General features: G+C 41.2%; 2 protein-coding genes across 2 annotated transcripts in view; one reads left to right on the top strand and one right to left on the bottom strand.

Moving 5' to 3' along the window:
• Positions 1 to 6,380, top strand: part of LOC111146123 (mediator complex subunit 12 like) — a 314,971-nt gene extending 308,591 nt beyond the window's left edge. The window contains exon 43 of the mRNA XM_022501526.1: positions 6,279 to 6,380. Coding sequence (XP_022357234.1) covers positions 6,279 to 6,380 — 102 coding nt within the window. The remainder of the gene's footprint in view (positions 1 to 6,278) is intronic.
• Positions 6,381 to 12,578: 6,198 nt separating this feature from the next.
• Positions 12,579 to 15,167, bottom strand: part of LOC111151980 (immunoglobulin superfamily member 10) — a 46,829-nt gene continuing 44,240 nt past the window's right edge. The window contains exon 7 of the mRNA XM_022510238.1: positions 12,579 to 14,619. Coding sequence (XP_022365946.1) covers positions 12,711 to 14,619 — 1,909 coding nt within the window. The 3' untranslated portion in view covers positions 12,579 to 12,710. The remainder of the gene's footprint in view (positions 14,620 to 15,167) is intronic.

The raw sequence follows: 15,167 nt of genomic DNA, 5'->3' as shown, positions 1-15,167 counted from the left end.
AATCAGGCTCCCTGCTGAGCAGAGAGCCTGATGCGGGGCTTGATCCCAGGACCCTGGGATCATGACATGAGCCAAAGACAGAGGCTTTAACCCACTGAACCACCCAGGTACCCCTCTATTTCTCTTTTTTGTTTTTGTTTTTGCTTTCTTACAATAAAAGAAAATAGAAGCCTAAGAATAAAGTTATCTCTCATAGTATACCTTCAGAACAGCAGTAGCAGAAAGCCTTAGCAATATTAAGAAGAAAATTATATTTCTTGTAATGTCTTAACATGTGATACCATTTCTTTGCTGGAAACTGAGCAGTAAGCTGGCTCTGGAAGAGAAGTCAGCTCTGACTCATTCGGAGTTCTGAGTCATGGTGTGTCAGGGGAGAAGTGGTACTGGTCACACAGCACCCTCTGTGTGGTTGTGGGGTGACATCCAGCAGTCAGTTCAACTAGTGCTTATTTGTTCTGTACAGTAGAGGCCGGCACTGGGCCAGAGGTTATGAGCACAGTAATGAAGGGCCCTGCATGCTCCTTGCCTCCAGACAGCTTAGAATCCTAGGAAACCATTGAACAGTGGCTCGGTGTGTGGGAAGCAGGAAAAGTACTAGAGAAGCAAGGGCTTCAGTAATACAGCACCACAAACTGGGGGGCCTAAACAACAGAAACATGTTATCTCACGGTTCTGGAGGCTGGGAGTCTAAACTCAAGGTGTGGGCAGAGTTGGTTCCTTCCGGGGGCCAGGAGGGAGAAACCTGGTCCAGGCCACTCCCTCTCCCTTCTTGTGGTTTGCTGGTGATAATCTTTGCCTTTCCTTGGTTCATCAAAACAAACATGATCTCTACCTTCATCCTCTCATGATGTTCTCACTGTTAATGTGTGTTTGTGTCCAACTTTCCCTTCTTTATAGGGACACCAGTCACATTGGATCAGGTCAAGTCCTCATGATCTCATTTTAACTTGATTACCTCTGTAAAGACCCTCTCTCCAAATAAGGTCATATTCTGAGGTCCTGGGGGTTGGGATGCCAACAAAGCTTTTCAGAACAACATAACTCAATCTATAACAGAGGTCAGGAAGGGTATGAGAAGCTTGGGAAGGCTTGTCAGAGGAGGTTGAATGCAGTGGGCCTGGATAAGCAGGAGGAATCTTTGAGTTCTCTTTGTCCCCTCGTTGACAGCAGTAGCAGGGGACATGCAGCACAATGCTTATTAACACCCACATAGGCAGTTTGGTCCCCACCATAAAAAGTGAACCTACGAGTCAAACCTGACTTAGAACAGAAATTGGTGCTTTTTCAAAAAGCATCTTCAGAAAGCAGCTTGTCCATGAAAAGAGGAAGGAAGTGTTAAAGGCCCATGCTGACACATTAAATGTGATGTCCGCTTACTGTCAATGCTTGTGTTGCCCTTTGCTTACTTAAGTTGCTGGAACATTATATTTGGCCTTTCTAGTTCTGACCTATATTATAGTTCTTGACTTGAAAAATACCTTTAAAGTTTTTGAGTTGCAATGATTAACTCTTAACTAAATATATTAGCAGTCTGTGATCTTTTCTTTAAAGCTGCTTTTTAGCTTTTAAAAGCTTTAAAAAGTTGGCTTTTTAAAGTATTTCATCCTTGTGTCAGTATCACATTATATTGAATATAATGCCTTACAAAAATATGCACAGTGGAAGCAGTAGTTACTTAAATGATCACATTAATTTTTAGCCAGAGATCATGTGTGAAATTGTCATATATTCTTCCATGTGAAATTGTCATATAATCTTCCTAAAAAATATTCACATGTTCCATTCAGAAAAATTGTGAGAAAATTTTCCAATGCCTCTAGAATTCAAAATTAGCCAGATGGTATTTTCTTTTTCAAATGGAAAAAAATTAGCTAAGAGAAATTTACTGCACCATGTCACCTTCCTCTGCATAAATTTGGACTGTTTATTTTTCCTTTTTGAAGAGAAAGGAAGAGTAATTTTTAGATGGAAGATAGGGAAGACATATGTGGGAGATTTCTGGTAATAGGACAGATAGATTTTTTTTCCACTAAAAAAACCTGTCCAGATTTTTTTTTTTAAAAGATTTTATTTATTTATTTGGCAGACAGAGATCACAAGTAGGGAGAGAGGCAGGTAGAGAGAGAGGGGAGAAGCAGGCTCCCCGCTGAGCAGAGAGCCGGATGCGGGGCTCCGATCCCAGGACCCTGAGATCATGACCTGAGCCGAAGGCAGAGGCTTAATCCACTGAGCCACCCAGGTGCCCCAAAACCTGTCCAGATTTTTAAAAAATGGCTGCATGCAAGTTACTAGTGAAAGTGCAAATAAATGCCAAATCATCTGAAATCTGTTGGTGCCGGTCCTTTCCAAGTGTGCCCCCTTGCAAATGCCAGTGTCTAAGCATGCGTCCTTCTGTCCAGGCACTCAGTGGAGGGGCCCACACAGTTCCGTGGTGCTTGTGCTGGAGCCGGTACTGATGAAGGGGTGTCTTCTGTCCATCAGAGGAGCCCATAGCTCTCCGGCAGCGTGGGTTTCAAATCCATGTCGCCTTGGTGCTTTGTCCTTTGCTCACCAATAGTGTGCTCCCAGTTTTAGGAAACAGCTCTCCGGAGGCAGGAACTGTTTTTCACTCACTTTGGTGTTCCTAGAACCCCAAAATGTGCCTGGACTTGGTTAACTATTGTTGATTAACTTGTTTGTTGAATGTTCTAGCAACAAAGGACGAGAAGTCCCACATGTGATCCATAAATAAAGGAAAAAGATGGTTCAGAAGGCAGGAGGTTGAAACCAGGTATGAGGCAGTGTGAAGGCCCACACTGACTTGTCAGCCCTGCTGTTGCTTAGTGTCTGCTGCTGCTGCTGCAGAGAAGGGCCCAAGGAAGCCGGCTTTTCTGAGACAGAAATGATTCAGTGGCATTTAATTTGATAGAAATTACTAGCTTAGAGATGCATTTTGCCTTAGTAATGAGTGAGCAGAACATTGAATATTCTTGAATAAACATGTGTTGTCAAAATAGGAATTTTAGTCCAAATACATCATAATAAATTTTTAAATTACTGTTTGGAGTTTAGCAGCGAATGTGTTTAGTGGAGAGTAGCTCTGCCTTGTGGGCTAGTTGGCTGTACCTGAGGGACATTGTTGACCTCTGTGATTTGTCTTGTGGTTGCAGCAGGAGCATGGCACAGCTCCTGTCCCCAAGAAGAGCAAAATCCAGAATACTAGGGAAAGAAGCAATTGTCACATTATACCGTATTTGATAGTAAAGGCATTTCCACAGGATACAAGAGCAGTGGTTTGCTCTTCAAATTCCTAAGGGAGGAGGTAAGCACTTGAGCTGATCTTTGAAGGACAAGCAGATTTTTAGGAGTTTGTAGGGTAGGATGAAGGGGGAAGGAAGGTTTTCTAGGAGGAGGGGTTAACATTTGCAGAGGCACAGAGGTGAGCAAAACCGTGAACATCTCCTGTATGGATAGAGTCCAGAAAAATCTTTCATCTTTATTTATCAGACTTAAGGAGGAAAGGTCAAACATACACAGAATGTGGTTTTTAGATTTATTTTACTTCCAGTAAGCCTCAGTTGTCCCATGAACTGACCTGTCTTGGTAAATTAAAAGTTCCAGCTCCCACTACAGGGGTGATTCCAAAATCTAGCCAAGTATCAGGCTACTTAAGGGAAAATACAGATTTCTAGCACATTTGCCCCCCAGAAATTTTAACTCAGGAAGTCAGTTGAAGAGCCTAAGATGATGACTCTTTAAATTTCTCCTGATGGCTTTATGCTTCTTTAGCTAGTTTTTTGCAAAAGTTCAGTGACTTGATTTGAAATGCTCCCCACTGAGGTTTCTGTGGGGAGCTGGTGGCATGCTCTCTTTCCTTGGCTCTAGGTGCCCAGGCCCCAGGGAAGTCGTAAATTGGGTCTCTTTCCTGCTGATGTTCACATACAGGTGGAAGCAAGGAAAATTTTGTATCAGAGTGGCCTTGAGAGAAACAGAGAAGGAAAACACCACAACTGAGGAGACTCTGGACTGCAGCTGTATTCTTGGTGGTGGAGGGTGGGGAGTGCAGAAAGAAACCGGTCTCAGTTTCTGGCCTTGGAACCACTCCTCATTCAAAAATCACTGTGGGCCCAAAGAGCTTATGCATGTCTGTTAATATTTATTGTATTAGAAATTAAAACAAATATTACCAATATCTGCTAATGTATTTAAACTTCTCATTAGATTTTAACCAGAAATAACAATTTTATGAATAATAAATATATTTTTCAAAATAAAAAATTAGTGAGGAGAATGACCTTGTTAACATTTTTGAAAATTAGTTTGTCTGAATAAATTGAAGACATTGTTGCAATATCACATGTCATATAGCTTCTGAAAATCTGCACTGTGTGTTCCTGAAACAAGGAGAAGGAGAACAACTAATGCCTTAGGATTATTACGAAAATGGTTTTGACTTTGCAGATCCCCCCTAATAGTCTTGGGGTCCCCCGGAGGTTATCCTCTCTTAAGACCACCCAGCAGAGCACCCACTACCTGCCAGCACATGTGCATGCGTACTCACACACCCGTGCTCGTGAGCTTCCTATGTATTGGTTACCCCCCAGGTTCCTCAAAATACACTCTGAGGGGATCGCTACCATGTTTCATTCTGTGAATTACTCTCTTTGGAGAGATTTTAAATGAGTATAAAAGAAGACAGCTAAGTATCTGTTGAATGAATGAATGTTAGATATTTATGCACTGGTACCGCAGTATGTTAGTTGGTAAAGTGATAAGTTTAGACATTGGGCATCTGGGTGGCTTAGTTGGTTAAGCTTCTGCCTTCGGCTCAGGTCATGATCCCAGGGTCCTGGGATTGAGCCCCACATCCGGCTCTCTGCTCAGCAGGGAGTCTGCTTCTCCCTCTCCCTCTGCCATTCCCCCTGGCTGTGTGCACGTGCGCCCGCTCTCTAATAAATAAAGTCTTTAACAAAAAAAAGGTTAGACATCCTTGCAGCCCACCATTTGGAATCTGTGATTATTTCCAAGTAAATTAATATTTGGAAACTAATATTCCCAATTAAAGATAACACTGGATCGCAGTTAAGGTAGGAAGTTCTGAATCCAGAAGGCTTTGTCTGAATCCCTGCCCCATTACTTACAGGGGTCACAGGCAAGTGACTGCACACCGTGGAGTCTCGTTTCCCTCAGCTGTAAAATTAGAGTAATAGTAGTAAAGGTTCAAAATCCCTTATGTTCATTTCTAAAATTCAAACTGAATTAAGACATTTTATTTTGAAATGGAAATTTTATTTGTAACTTACTGAATAGCAAAGGCTGACCTGAACAGACCTAAGTCTTTTTTCATTTATTCTGCCTGATAGGACTAGTTGTGTGTTTTGCTGCAGAAATTTAGTGTCTGATTATGTAGTACTGTCTTAGGACTTGGTCAGTCTGTATATTATGGATGTGTCATAGTAAATTGTATATACAAGGACTTCGGATAAAGGATTGAGGATAGGTATCACCTGTTCACACGTAAGTGGGCTAATGGATACATACAGTGTCTAGAACACTGCTGAGCAAATATGGTAGCATATTTGGTTTTGTTAAATAGGTAGTATTTCCAAATAAACATAGAAACCACTGAATAGAAAAAAAAGCACTTTATTTTATTAACATTTCCACATGAATGAAAGTTGGGGTTTTACTTTATTTTTCCCTTTTGATTTGGTCAATAGAAAGAAAAAAACAAAAAACAGGCAAGGTGCTGTTCTCCTGCTTTGTATCTGAGAAAATAACAACACTGGCTGACCTTCATCCCGCATCCCATGGGAGGGCATAGCTCCAAGTGGGTCCTGGACGGAGGGCACTGCTCTGCCTCACCAGATTCTTGTCTCCATCCATACAAGGCAAGGCCTGTGGTGCTTGAACAAATCCTCCCATCAGAGAGCTTTGACGTGGCCAAGGAAAATCGTTTATGATGGCATGACCCTAACTGGTCAGCTGGTGAAGGATGAGATAACAAGGAGGTCTGACCTCTGGGGCCACCCCTGGAGTGGACTCCTTCATCACGCGTCTTCCAATAAATGCAAATTGACCACCCAGAGAGTGGGATTTTGAAAGAATTGGGCACTTCAGATGCTCCCCAGGTGTACATCAGGGTGTAGACGAAAATTAACATATGCTTGCCGGGCTTGGCACTTTGATGGGAAAATGTGGGCGGTGTGTTGTGGACCAAGCCCGGCTCGTCGTCCCTGTCCTCGTCCACTCCAGGCCGCACAGGCTGACCACTGTCCTGTCTTCTGTCACTTTTCCAGTTCCCCAGGCAAGGCTTGCAACAGACCCAGCAGCAGCAGCAGACGGCGGCCCTGGTGCGGCAGCTCCAGAAGCAGCTTTCTAGTAAGTACACCACGTCATAGAACACATGGCTCCTCGCGAGCAGAACACACATGGCGGCTCCTCACACACTGCACCGTCTTCAGTACCATGTTCATCTTCATTTGAGTCCAGGCTGGCTTGGCTTGGCTTGGCTTGGCTTGGCTTGGCTTGGTTTGGTTTGGTTTGGTTTGGTTTGGTTTGGGTGTAATGCTTGCCCACTCTCCCGCTGCCGCTGCAAAGTCTTGGTCTTTTTTCTGAATTCAGTGAAGATGCTTTCCTCTTGGTTTTGTCTGAACCTGGAAATGTGTCTTTTCATGGGGGAGACCCATGGGGCAGTGCAGGTTCCCTTTATATCAAGCTGGAAGGTTCAGAGACCAACTCGGCTGATGCCCTCAAGCATGTGGACGAAGGAGGTGGCCTCCCAGAGTCTCCCTTCGAGAATGGCCAGCCCTAGACCTGTCTCCTGGCCACTGGGGCCGTGACTGTTCTTGCTACTGTGCGGTCCTGTCCTTCTGATAACAGTGCAGAGAATTCACAACCTGCTAAACTGCAGGCAGCAGAGCAGGGCACTTTGTCCCCAGTAATTTTGCTGGCTGTGCTGGTGTGATTATTTTTTTTTTTTTTTTTTTTTTTTTTTTTTAATCATGCTGTCTCTCTAGAGCGATGCCAACAATGCATTCCAGCACATCCTTCTAGATGCCAGCCACATGCATTCATGAATGGAATCCCCCCTGTGCTGCTGTCACAGGAGATATTTTTAGAAATGGGAACCAGCCCCCTGTGATGCAAAGAATATTGGCCTGGGGCTTGGGAAGTCTGAATTCGGTGCCAACTCTCCCACCATTGTCTGGATCGTGTACTTGTTCGCCCATGCAGTGAGGAGACTAGCGGGACTGGCAGTTTCTCCTGGGTCCCCTATTATGTGCTGGAGGTATGGAGTGAAGGCCAGCTAGTCCCTAAAGACAGCTGTGTGACTCTGGTAGGATACTGTCAGGAGAAGGGTCAGTTAGGACTGAGGGGCAACTCGAGTTTGGTCTTAATTTTCTGCCTGGTTGCTGTCTGTGTTGATTTCCTGGCAGAGGAAACACCCCTCATATACCTTGTGTCTCTACCAGGGCATAACTGAGGTCTTTTTTGTTTTGTTTTGTTTTGTTTTTCTTCTTTTTTCTTTCTTTTCTTTAAAAATATTCCCCTCTTTTAACCTCATTTCATTTGTTTAATCATTTAGATTGGTCTTCTTTTCTAACTACTGTTCAGTAGGTGTGGTCTGTTATATGTGTGGTTAAAATTCCATTGTTTTATTCAAGAATTCATACTTTCACATGGCTGAAGAGGCAATCTAATTTTAAGGCAGAGACAATATGCTTAGACTTTAGATTTTTTTTCTAGTGTTTAGAAGTAAGTACCTATGAGTTTTATGCAGTAACACCTGTTTTGGGAGTGTATCTACTATTTCCTGTTTCCCAGAGCTCATGATGTGCAGGTTTTTGGTTTGTTGTTTTTTTTTTTTTTTTTCCAATCTGTCATTTATGGAGCTCTTTCTGGGACCCAGGCACTCTGACTTTACATAGATTAATACACTTAATTGCTAAACTGCCCCATGAGCCAAGGTATTACTATTCCCATACCATAGATGAGGAAATGGCTAAAGAAAAGGGAGATTGACTCATCTGCACAAGGTTATTCAGCTACAGGTAAGGGGCAAAGCTGGGACTTGAACTCAGATGGCCCCCTTCCAGAGCCTACCTCTTCACTCTGCTCCTGCTATTAGCAGTATGCTAACCTCTGCTGTTGAACTGCCCACTACAAACAACTCCAGAGGGTGAATGGATCCTCTGGATTGGAATAGTCCCACCAGAGTTGGGGAAGCAGTAGTTATTTCTAAGTCCCTGTCATTTTTTTGGTGCCTGCTCTTCTTTAGTTTTTCTGTATGTGTGTGTGTGTGAGAGAGTTTGCACACATGTACATATACCCATAGATAGGCACACACCCGAGTCAGTGCACATAGCCACTGTCTCACGTGTGGACACCCTTACACACTTCCCTCTTACATATCTTATATGGCCATTTGTAGAAGATTACCCTATTTCATGCCACTTCTCTCGCTTACTATAATGTGCGTGTTAAAGTCCAGTCTCTGATCTGTTTTATAAACGTTTTGGGAACTTTCAGTATTTTACAATGCTCAGAGCCCTTTCGTATGTTAGTATTGAGTTGTTTCTTAGTTGAGACACACAGGCTTTAGAGGGGCTGGTTACCGTCCACAGGCTTTTTGCTGGCTGGTGCAGGACTCTGACAGCTCTGACGGAGAGCCGGCGCGCCGTGGAGCGCATGCAGCTGTGCATGAGGTTATGGTGTTCGGACCTTCCCGCCCAGGTCCCCGGGCTAGCGGGCACTCCTTGGCCAGTCAGTCTGTTCTCCTGTTCTTGAGACTGGTATGGAGAACAAGAGGGTAACATCTATCTGTGGCATAATTTTGCATTTGCAATTTTATTTGAATTTATTTTTCCCATTAGGTAACCAGCCACAGCAAGGAGTGACTCCCTATGGGCATCCATCACACTTCTGAATCTGGAAGAGGACAAGACATAAAGTTTTATGTTTGCACTGAAATCAAATTCAATGTATCAGTCATCTCTGGAAATGTCCCTTTGTTCTTTCCCTTCTTTGAAGTTTTCTTATATTTTGTGCTACATTTCATATAGAGGAAGTATTTAAAACAAAAAGGAGGAAGTGTGGTTTGGGGTTTTTTGGTTAAATTCAACTTTAAAGTAGGTATGAAAACGTGGATCATGTGAGCCTATTCCAGGAAGAGCGTGGTAGCAGATCATTTGAAATTGGTGCTTTTTTTTGAATCTCACAGAAAGAATGAATTATGGTGGATTTAAAATATGTATGTATTCATTAATGATGAAGTTTGTTGTTTTCTTCTTCCCCCCAAACTGTGCTGGACCAAACTACTGATTTGAAAGGCGTGTCAGATCTTGACAGGAGAGTGACCCCTTTATTCTGCTTTCACCTTTGGTGGTGAAAAGGACATCTATTTGCATTGCTCTGATTTGAAATGTTTGTAATTTCATAAGCACTTTATAAACTTTGTTCTTATTTATGTAAGATTTTTCTTTGCTTTTGTTGTGGTCAAAAGGTGCTGAAACAGATTGTTGCTTAGTACTTAAACTTCTTAGACCAAGAACTTCAACCCAGGCTTCCGTGAGAGCCACCCTCAGAGACGTGGAAGCCTCTTAGAAGTAGCTGTACTCGAATTTGTTTTTAGTGGCGGGAGCATTGGCCAGAGTCTTTGTGAAGGTACAACATGTCAATTCTAAAGGTCTGAACGAAACACAGTGGGATTGTTCCAACTATTTATTGCCAGATTTGGCAAAAATGACTCTTGGTTCTCCTGAACCTTATGCCAACTTGAGAAAAAACAATCCTGCTGCTGGCCTGAGATTTCACAGTGCTCAAACTTGATGTGGTTTCCAGAGAATCTGGCCCCCGAGTCCAGAAGGCTCTGGTTTTCATAAAAATGTATTTGCTGTTTATTTTGTATGGTAAGTATTAGCTATTTTGAATTTAATTATTAATGTTGGTGTCTTGGTTGTGTATTGCATATACTGTATTTATAAATTGGTGCAAAAAGCACAAGTAAATTATACATCAAATTTATTATAAAGAAATAGTAACTATTTTAACTTTGTTCAAGTATGTGGTAATTTGCTCCTATTAGAGTAAAAAATACAGTAAATTATTATCAGTTTGTGTAACTTAAGAGTATTCCATATAATATTTTTTTAGATTTAGATGCATAAAATTTTGAATGTGAAAATTGCAGGGCATTTTAAAACATGTGGGGGATATTTTCCCATGTTTTGTGTTAATTCATTTCCTTTTGCCATATGATTTTACATGTAATGTAGTTGAGCATACTGTGAATAGATTTGTCTATAATGAGCAAACCATGTAGAACTACTTTTTTAAAATGTAGCTAGTACGACTTTAGATCATTTCTTTTGCAAATCATTATATAAATAATTTATATCTTCCTAGGTGAGTTACTCATTGCAAAGTTTGACTCATGCAAATGACCTCAAATACATGTCCGCTTACTTTTGCTGTGGCAGCATCCATGTGAACTGCTTTGTACACTGTGAAATAGTTCCCTCCAGCCTGCTCATTTCATGTTTACTCTGGGCTGGAAAAGACTTTGCCAAAACATTAAAGACCATTCTTTTCACGAAATTAACATACTCTATCTGCTTTCAGAAGACAGATCTTTACTTTTCAGCTGGTTTTGTATATCAGGTTTTTGTTTTTTTTTCCTCTTGAGAATCCTACATAGAGTCCATGAAGTTATTTTTCTTCAAAGTAATCTATCCATATAATTGCCTTGGCAAAACAACTGAAATGTGAATATTGTGCCTAGTGAGTAAGTTCTGTCCCGTCCTGATTTCCTTTTCGAGAATGATTGGTATTTAAAATGCCAGTTTTCAGTTTGAACCATATATTTTTATAGTTCAGTATCGCAAACCGCAGTCATATTGTTTCAAGAATGAGTGTTATAATTGCATAGCCTTCGTATGCACTTTATATTTTGCATAAGGTAATGAAATTAATTTATTAATAATCATTTTGCACATGAAAGCTGTGGGGTATACTTTTTTTCTTGTTGTGTCCTTTTCTTTTCAGGTGACAAAGCTAAGTCATGGTAAGGCTCTGTAGTTCAGATTCTATGGAAAGTTGAGGAAAAACCTGGGACTGGCTTACCCCTGTGCGTTATAAAGAGAACAACTGGAATTTTTAATCTAGTCTTTAGCATGTTTACTTCCACTGAAACCCACATCCTGAGAGGTTTCTTTCTTAGCAAGTGCATTAATTTGCATTAAAATGATCACAGGGGAAAACCCTATCCTTGGACAGAAACTGGCAATTTGCTTTTTAAGATAGGAAATTATCCTAGGATAAGATGAAGACCTCCTTTCCACTTAAAAATAAGACTTTGAAATTGAATGTAGTTGGGCATCAGAATTCTTTAGACAGACCTGTTTACACTCTAGTCTCATTCCTAGTAGCGTCCATTTGTCACTCTTACGTACTCCTTTTGGCTGGGAAGTGGAAGGAGGTCACCGTGAGAATGAGAGTCCTACCCTTGTGGCCACAGGTTGCCAGCATCCGAGATAGTGGCAGTCAGGTCACCTCTTAGGTGGAGCCAGCTGAAAACACAAAGAAGCAAGCCCCCCCCCGCCAGGGCTAAATTGTGTTTTGTGTGCTGAGATATCCGAGGAAGACCTATGGCTTTTTTTTTTTTTTTTTTTTTTTTTTTTACTTTAAATAACTGGCAAATATTTGAATAAATTCTGGACAAATTACACTGGAACATCCCAGCCTCTGGAATTAGAAAAAAATCAATCATAATGTTCCCCAACTCAATTCACATTGGATTACAAAAATCAACATTTTGTGTACGTTTGATCAAATTTTAAGTACAATGAAACTTCATTATATGTATTTATATACCAGATCTAGATTTTCCCATTTTCCTCTCCCATAAAGGATTATCACTTAATGAGATAACATGTTGATAAAGCAATGGTTCCTCCTCAGAATATTTTCCTTATAAAGAGCTCCAAACAAGGATGCCTGTGCTTGATTTTGAAGTGAGGAAGTTTCACTGTATTTTTGAAGCCTAATTTTTAATGAGTTTATTTCAGTAATGAAGTCATCAACCCCCTTTTCACCTTTTATGACATATAGGTGTTAAGTTGCTATTTACATGTATTTTAAATGCATTTATTAAAACATTTTTGCATTCCCCATCAATGAAAATTTTCCAGGTACACAAAATAGAGAATCATAATCAAAACTGTTCAGTTTTTTTCTCTAGGTTTTACTAAAATATTTCTAAACCAGCCACAAAATATCTGTACATCAAAATGGTAAATTTACAATCAAGACTGCAAATTTAATCTTTTCCATTGTCTCTCTTCTCAGTGCCATGCTTGTAACATTGATAGAAGGTAGACACTAGGCAACTGGTAGTGAAAGAAAAAGTCCATTCTTTAATGAAGAATTCAGATACATTAGCCATTTGTTATTTTATGGTGGACAGTTTTACCTTAATGTTCATTGTTATTTGTTGGCAAAATAAAAGTGCCTTAAGTTAAAAGTTTGTTTGGAGATCAATTAATGAAATCACCATCAGTCATACTGCATTTATTTACAAGTCTTTTTCTTTTTCTTTTGCATGTCCATTATAAATTTAATATTGTAAATGTACTCAAATTCATTTACATGCCTATGGCTGCCTTTGATTAAACTTCTTCCAAAAAATAAACTCTGTCCAGATGTTGACTTTGTTCAATTTTTATTTCAGGTCAGATTACCTGAACATACGTTGTTGCATAATCACTACCAAGTGAATTCCTTGCTGTGCACTTGTAGATCCCAGAATCCGAGGTTTGGGGATTCTGAATGGTGAGGGTACCTTGGGGGTAAAAAAGCTCAAGTACGTGAGTTCCCCTTTTATTTGTCATTGAGAGCAAGGCATGGTCCAGCCGCTCCCATGTGATTTCTGGCTTAGGGACTCCCAGGGCCACACATCGGAGCCGGACGGCTGCTCCTATCCTTGTGAGAATGCTCCTGGGTAGGCGATTTGTAATTCGGGGTGGGTAGGCTACAACCATTACTGGAACAGTAATCAGTGCATGGCCAATGCTATTTTGAACCGTACAGATGTAGTTTCCTCTGTCATAAGCAGTTGCTTCTTTAATGACTAAGGTGCCATTTTCATGCAGTATGTATTTTCCACTGCTTTGAGGCCTATCTATTATAGAACCGCTTGGCGTAGTCCATTTGGTATGTGGCTTAGGGCTTCCATCGGACACACAGTGCAGTGATGGAGATTCTCCAGTGATACAGTAAACTGTTCCTAGTGCATAAGTAAGAATCACTGGCTTCTGGCCAATTTCTAACACAATTAATTTTTCAATGTAGCCGACTTTATTTCTTGCCGCACACCGGTATTTCCCTGCATCATCCCGAGTCGTTTTAGAAATGATAAAAGAACCATTGCTTGCTATCAGATACTGAGAAGTTTGCGGTTCATTGGGAAATCGGGTGCCATTTGGTAAAATCCAGATTATTTCAGGTGGTGGGTTTCCATCAACGGAACAATTCAATGCTGTGGACTTTCCAAGCTGGGCAACAATTTTTTCGTTAAATGGATTTCTGAATGTTGGTCGTCTTAGCATTTCCAGTACTTCTAACTGTACCACCAGCACGCTCTCTCCTCCTTCATTCCGAGCCACACAGATAAAATCTGCCGAATCTGAAAACCTCACATTCCTAATTTCCAAGGTTCCATTTTTATGGACTGTGATTCTGCTTCCATGGTATGGGGCTGTGAGGAAAATATTGTCCGGCATGATCCACATGACTTGAGGAGATGGTGTTCCTTCAGCTCTGCAGTCAAAATGTTTTTTGGAATGCCTCACAGCTGTGGCTTTGATGACCGTTCTGTTTGTATACATACCGTTGATCAATGGAGGTTTGGAGACAACATCTAGCTTGTACATTTTGGTGTCATCCCCACTGGGATTTCGGGCCACACACACATACTCTCCAGAATCGAGCAATTTCACTTTGTTGATGGACAAAGACCCATTGGCATGGAATGTGTACCTATCCTTAGAGAATGAAATCATGTCATGGGAAGGCAGCAACCAAAATATTTTTGGTTTGGGTTCACCGATGACCTCACAGTCAAGGACCACTGTGTCTCCAGCCTTGATTCTCATGTTTGTCTTGTAACCCTGGAGGATCCGTGGGACAGCTGTTATCACTGTTAGGTGCACCTTCATTTCATCCTTCCCCAGAGTGTTCTGGGCATAGCAAGTATAATCTCCTTCCTCTGCTATCCCAACTTTGTTAAAGTACAAGGTTCCATTGTCAAAAAGGGTATACCTCCGGGTCCTGCGGCCACTGTCATCAGCTTGCATTGCATTATTTATCATCGTTCCATCAGGCAAACTCCAAGATATCTCAGGCACTGGGGAGCCGGAAGCCTCACAGTCAACTTGGAAATCTTTCCCATGAAATACTTGCTTTTTAAAATGTTGCTTGTGATCAATTTTGGCTGGTTTCAGTCGGAGGCTCACATGCATCAGTATCAGATCATCCCCCATTTTGTTTCTGGCCACACACAAGTAGTCACCACCATCTTTTTCTGTTATTGAGCCAATAAACAAGGATCCATTTGGGTAGACATGGATGCGGCTGCCCATTCTAAGGAGATAAGAGACAGATTTGAGTGTGCAGCTCTTAGCAAGGGGTGAGGGGAGTTGTCCTTATTTACATAGGATTTGCTTTATGGACATTTTCTTAAACTGTTGCAATAAAATTAAAGTCAGCACTACTTATTTACTGTCTCTTAAGCCATTTCCTGAGAGAGAAAATTAACAGTTAAACTTTAGTGAAATGAAACTCCTTTACAATGGTGGTTTGGAAGATGCAATGCTGAGAATGCTAGAAATATTGTATGCCTTAGGCACAGGACTTTCTTGACCATTTTACGGATCAAATGATTGCCTTGTGATATGTCCATAAAGAACTTCCATGGTTCCATGCAGACTTGGCTCAGAAAAGATGCCAGATTCTATTTTTTTAAAAAGTTAGTAACAAAATAATTAAGAGTTATTTGGTTGCAAAATAAGTTCAGCTTTGCTACGAAGAGAGGAGGTGCCAGGGTAAGACTCGTTAGAAGCCTGCTGCTGCATCTAACCTTTGCGAGCAGCTGTAAAGCGATTGGTCTCTGCGTTTTGTCCAGCTGTGTG

Source organism: Enhydra lutris, unplaced genomic scaffold (genome assembly GCF_002288905.1).
Source record: "Enhydra lutris kenyoni isolate GAN:26980312 unplaced genomic scaffold, ASM228890v2 scaffoldscaffold2, whole genome shotgun sequence".
NCBI classification, from domain to species: domain Eukaryota; kingdom Metazoa; phylum Chordata; class Mammalia; order Carnivora; family Mustelidae; genus Enhydra; species Enhydra lutris.
The sequence above is the reverse complement of the archived record's forward strand: the minus strand, read 5'-3'. Positions and strand labels throughout refer to the sequence as shown.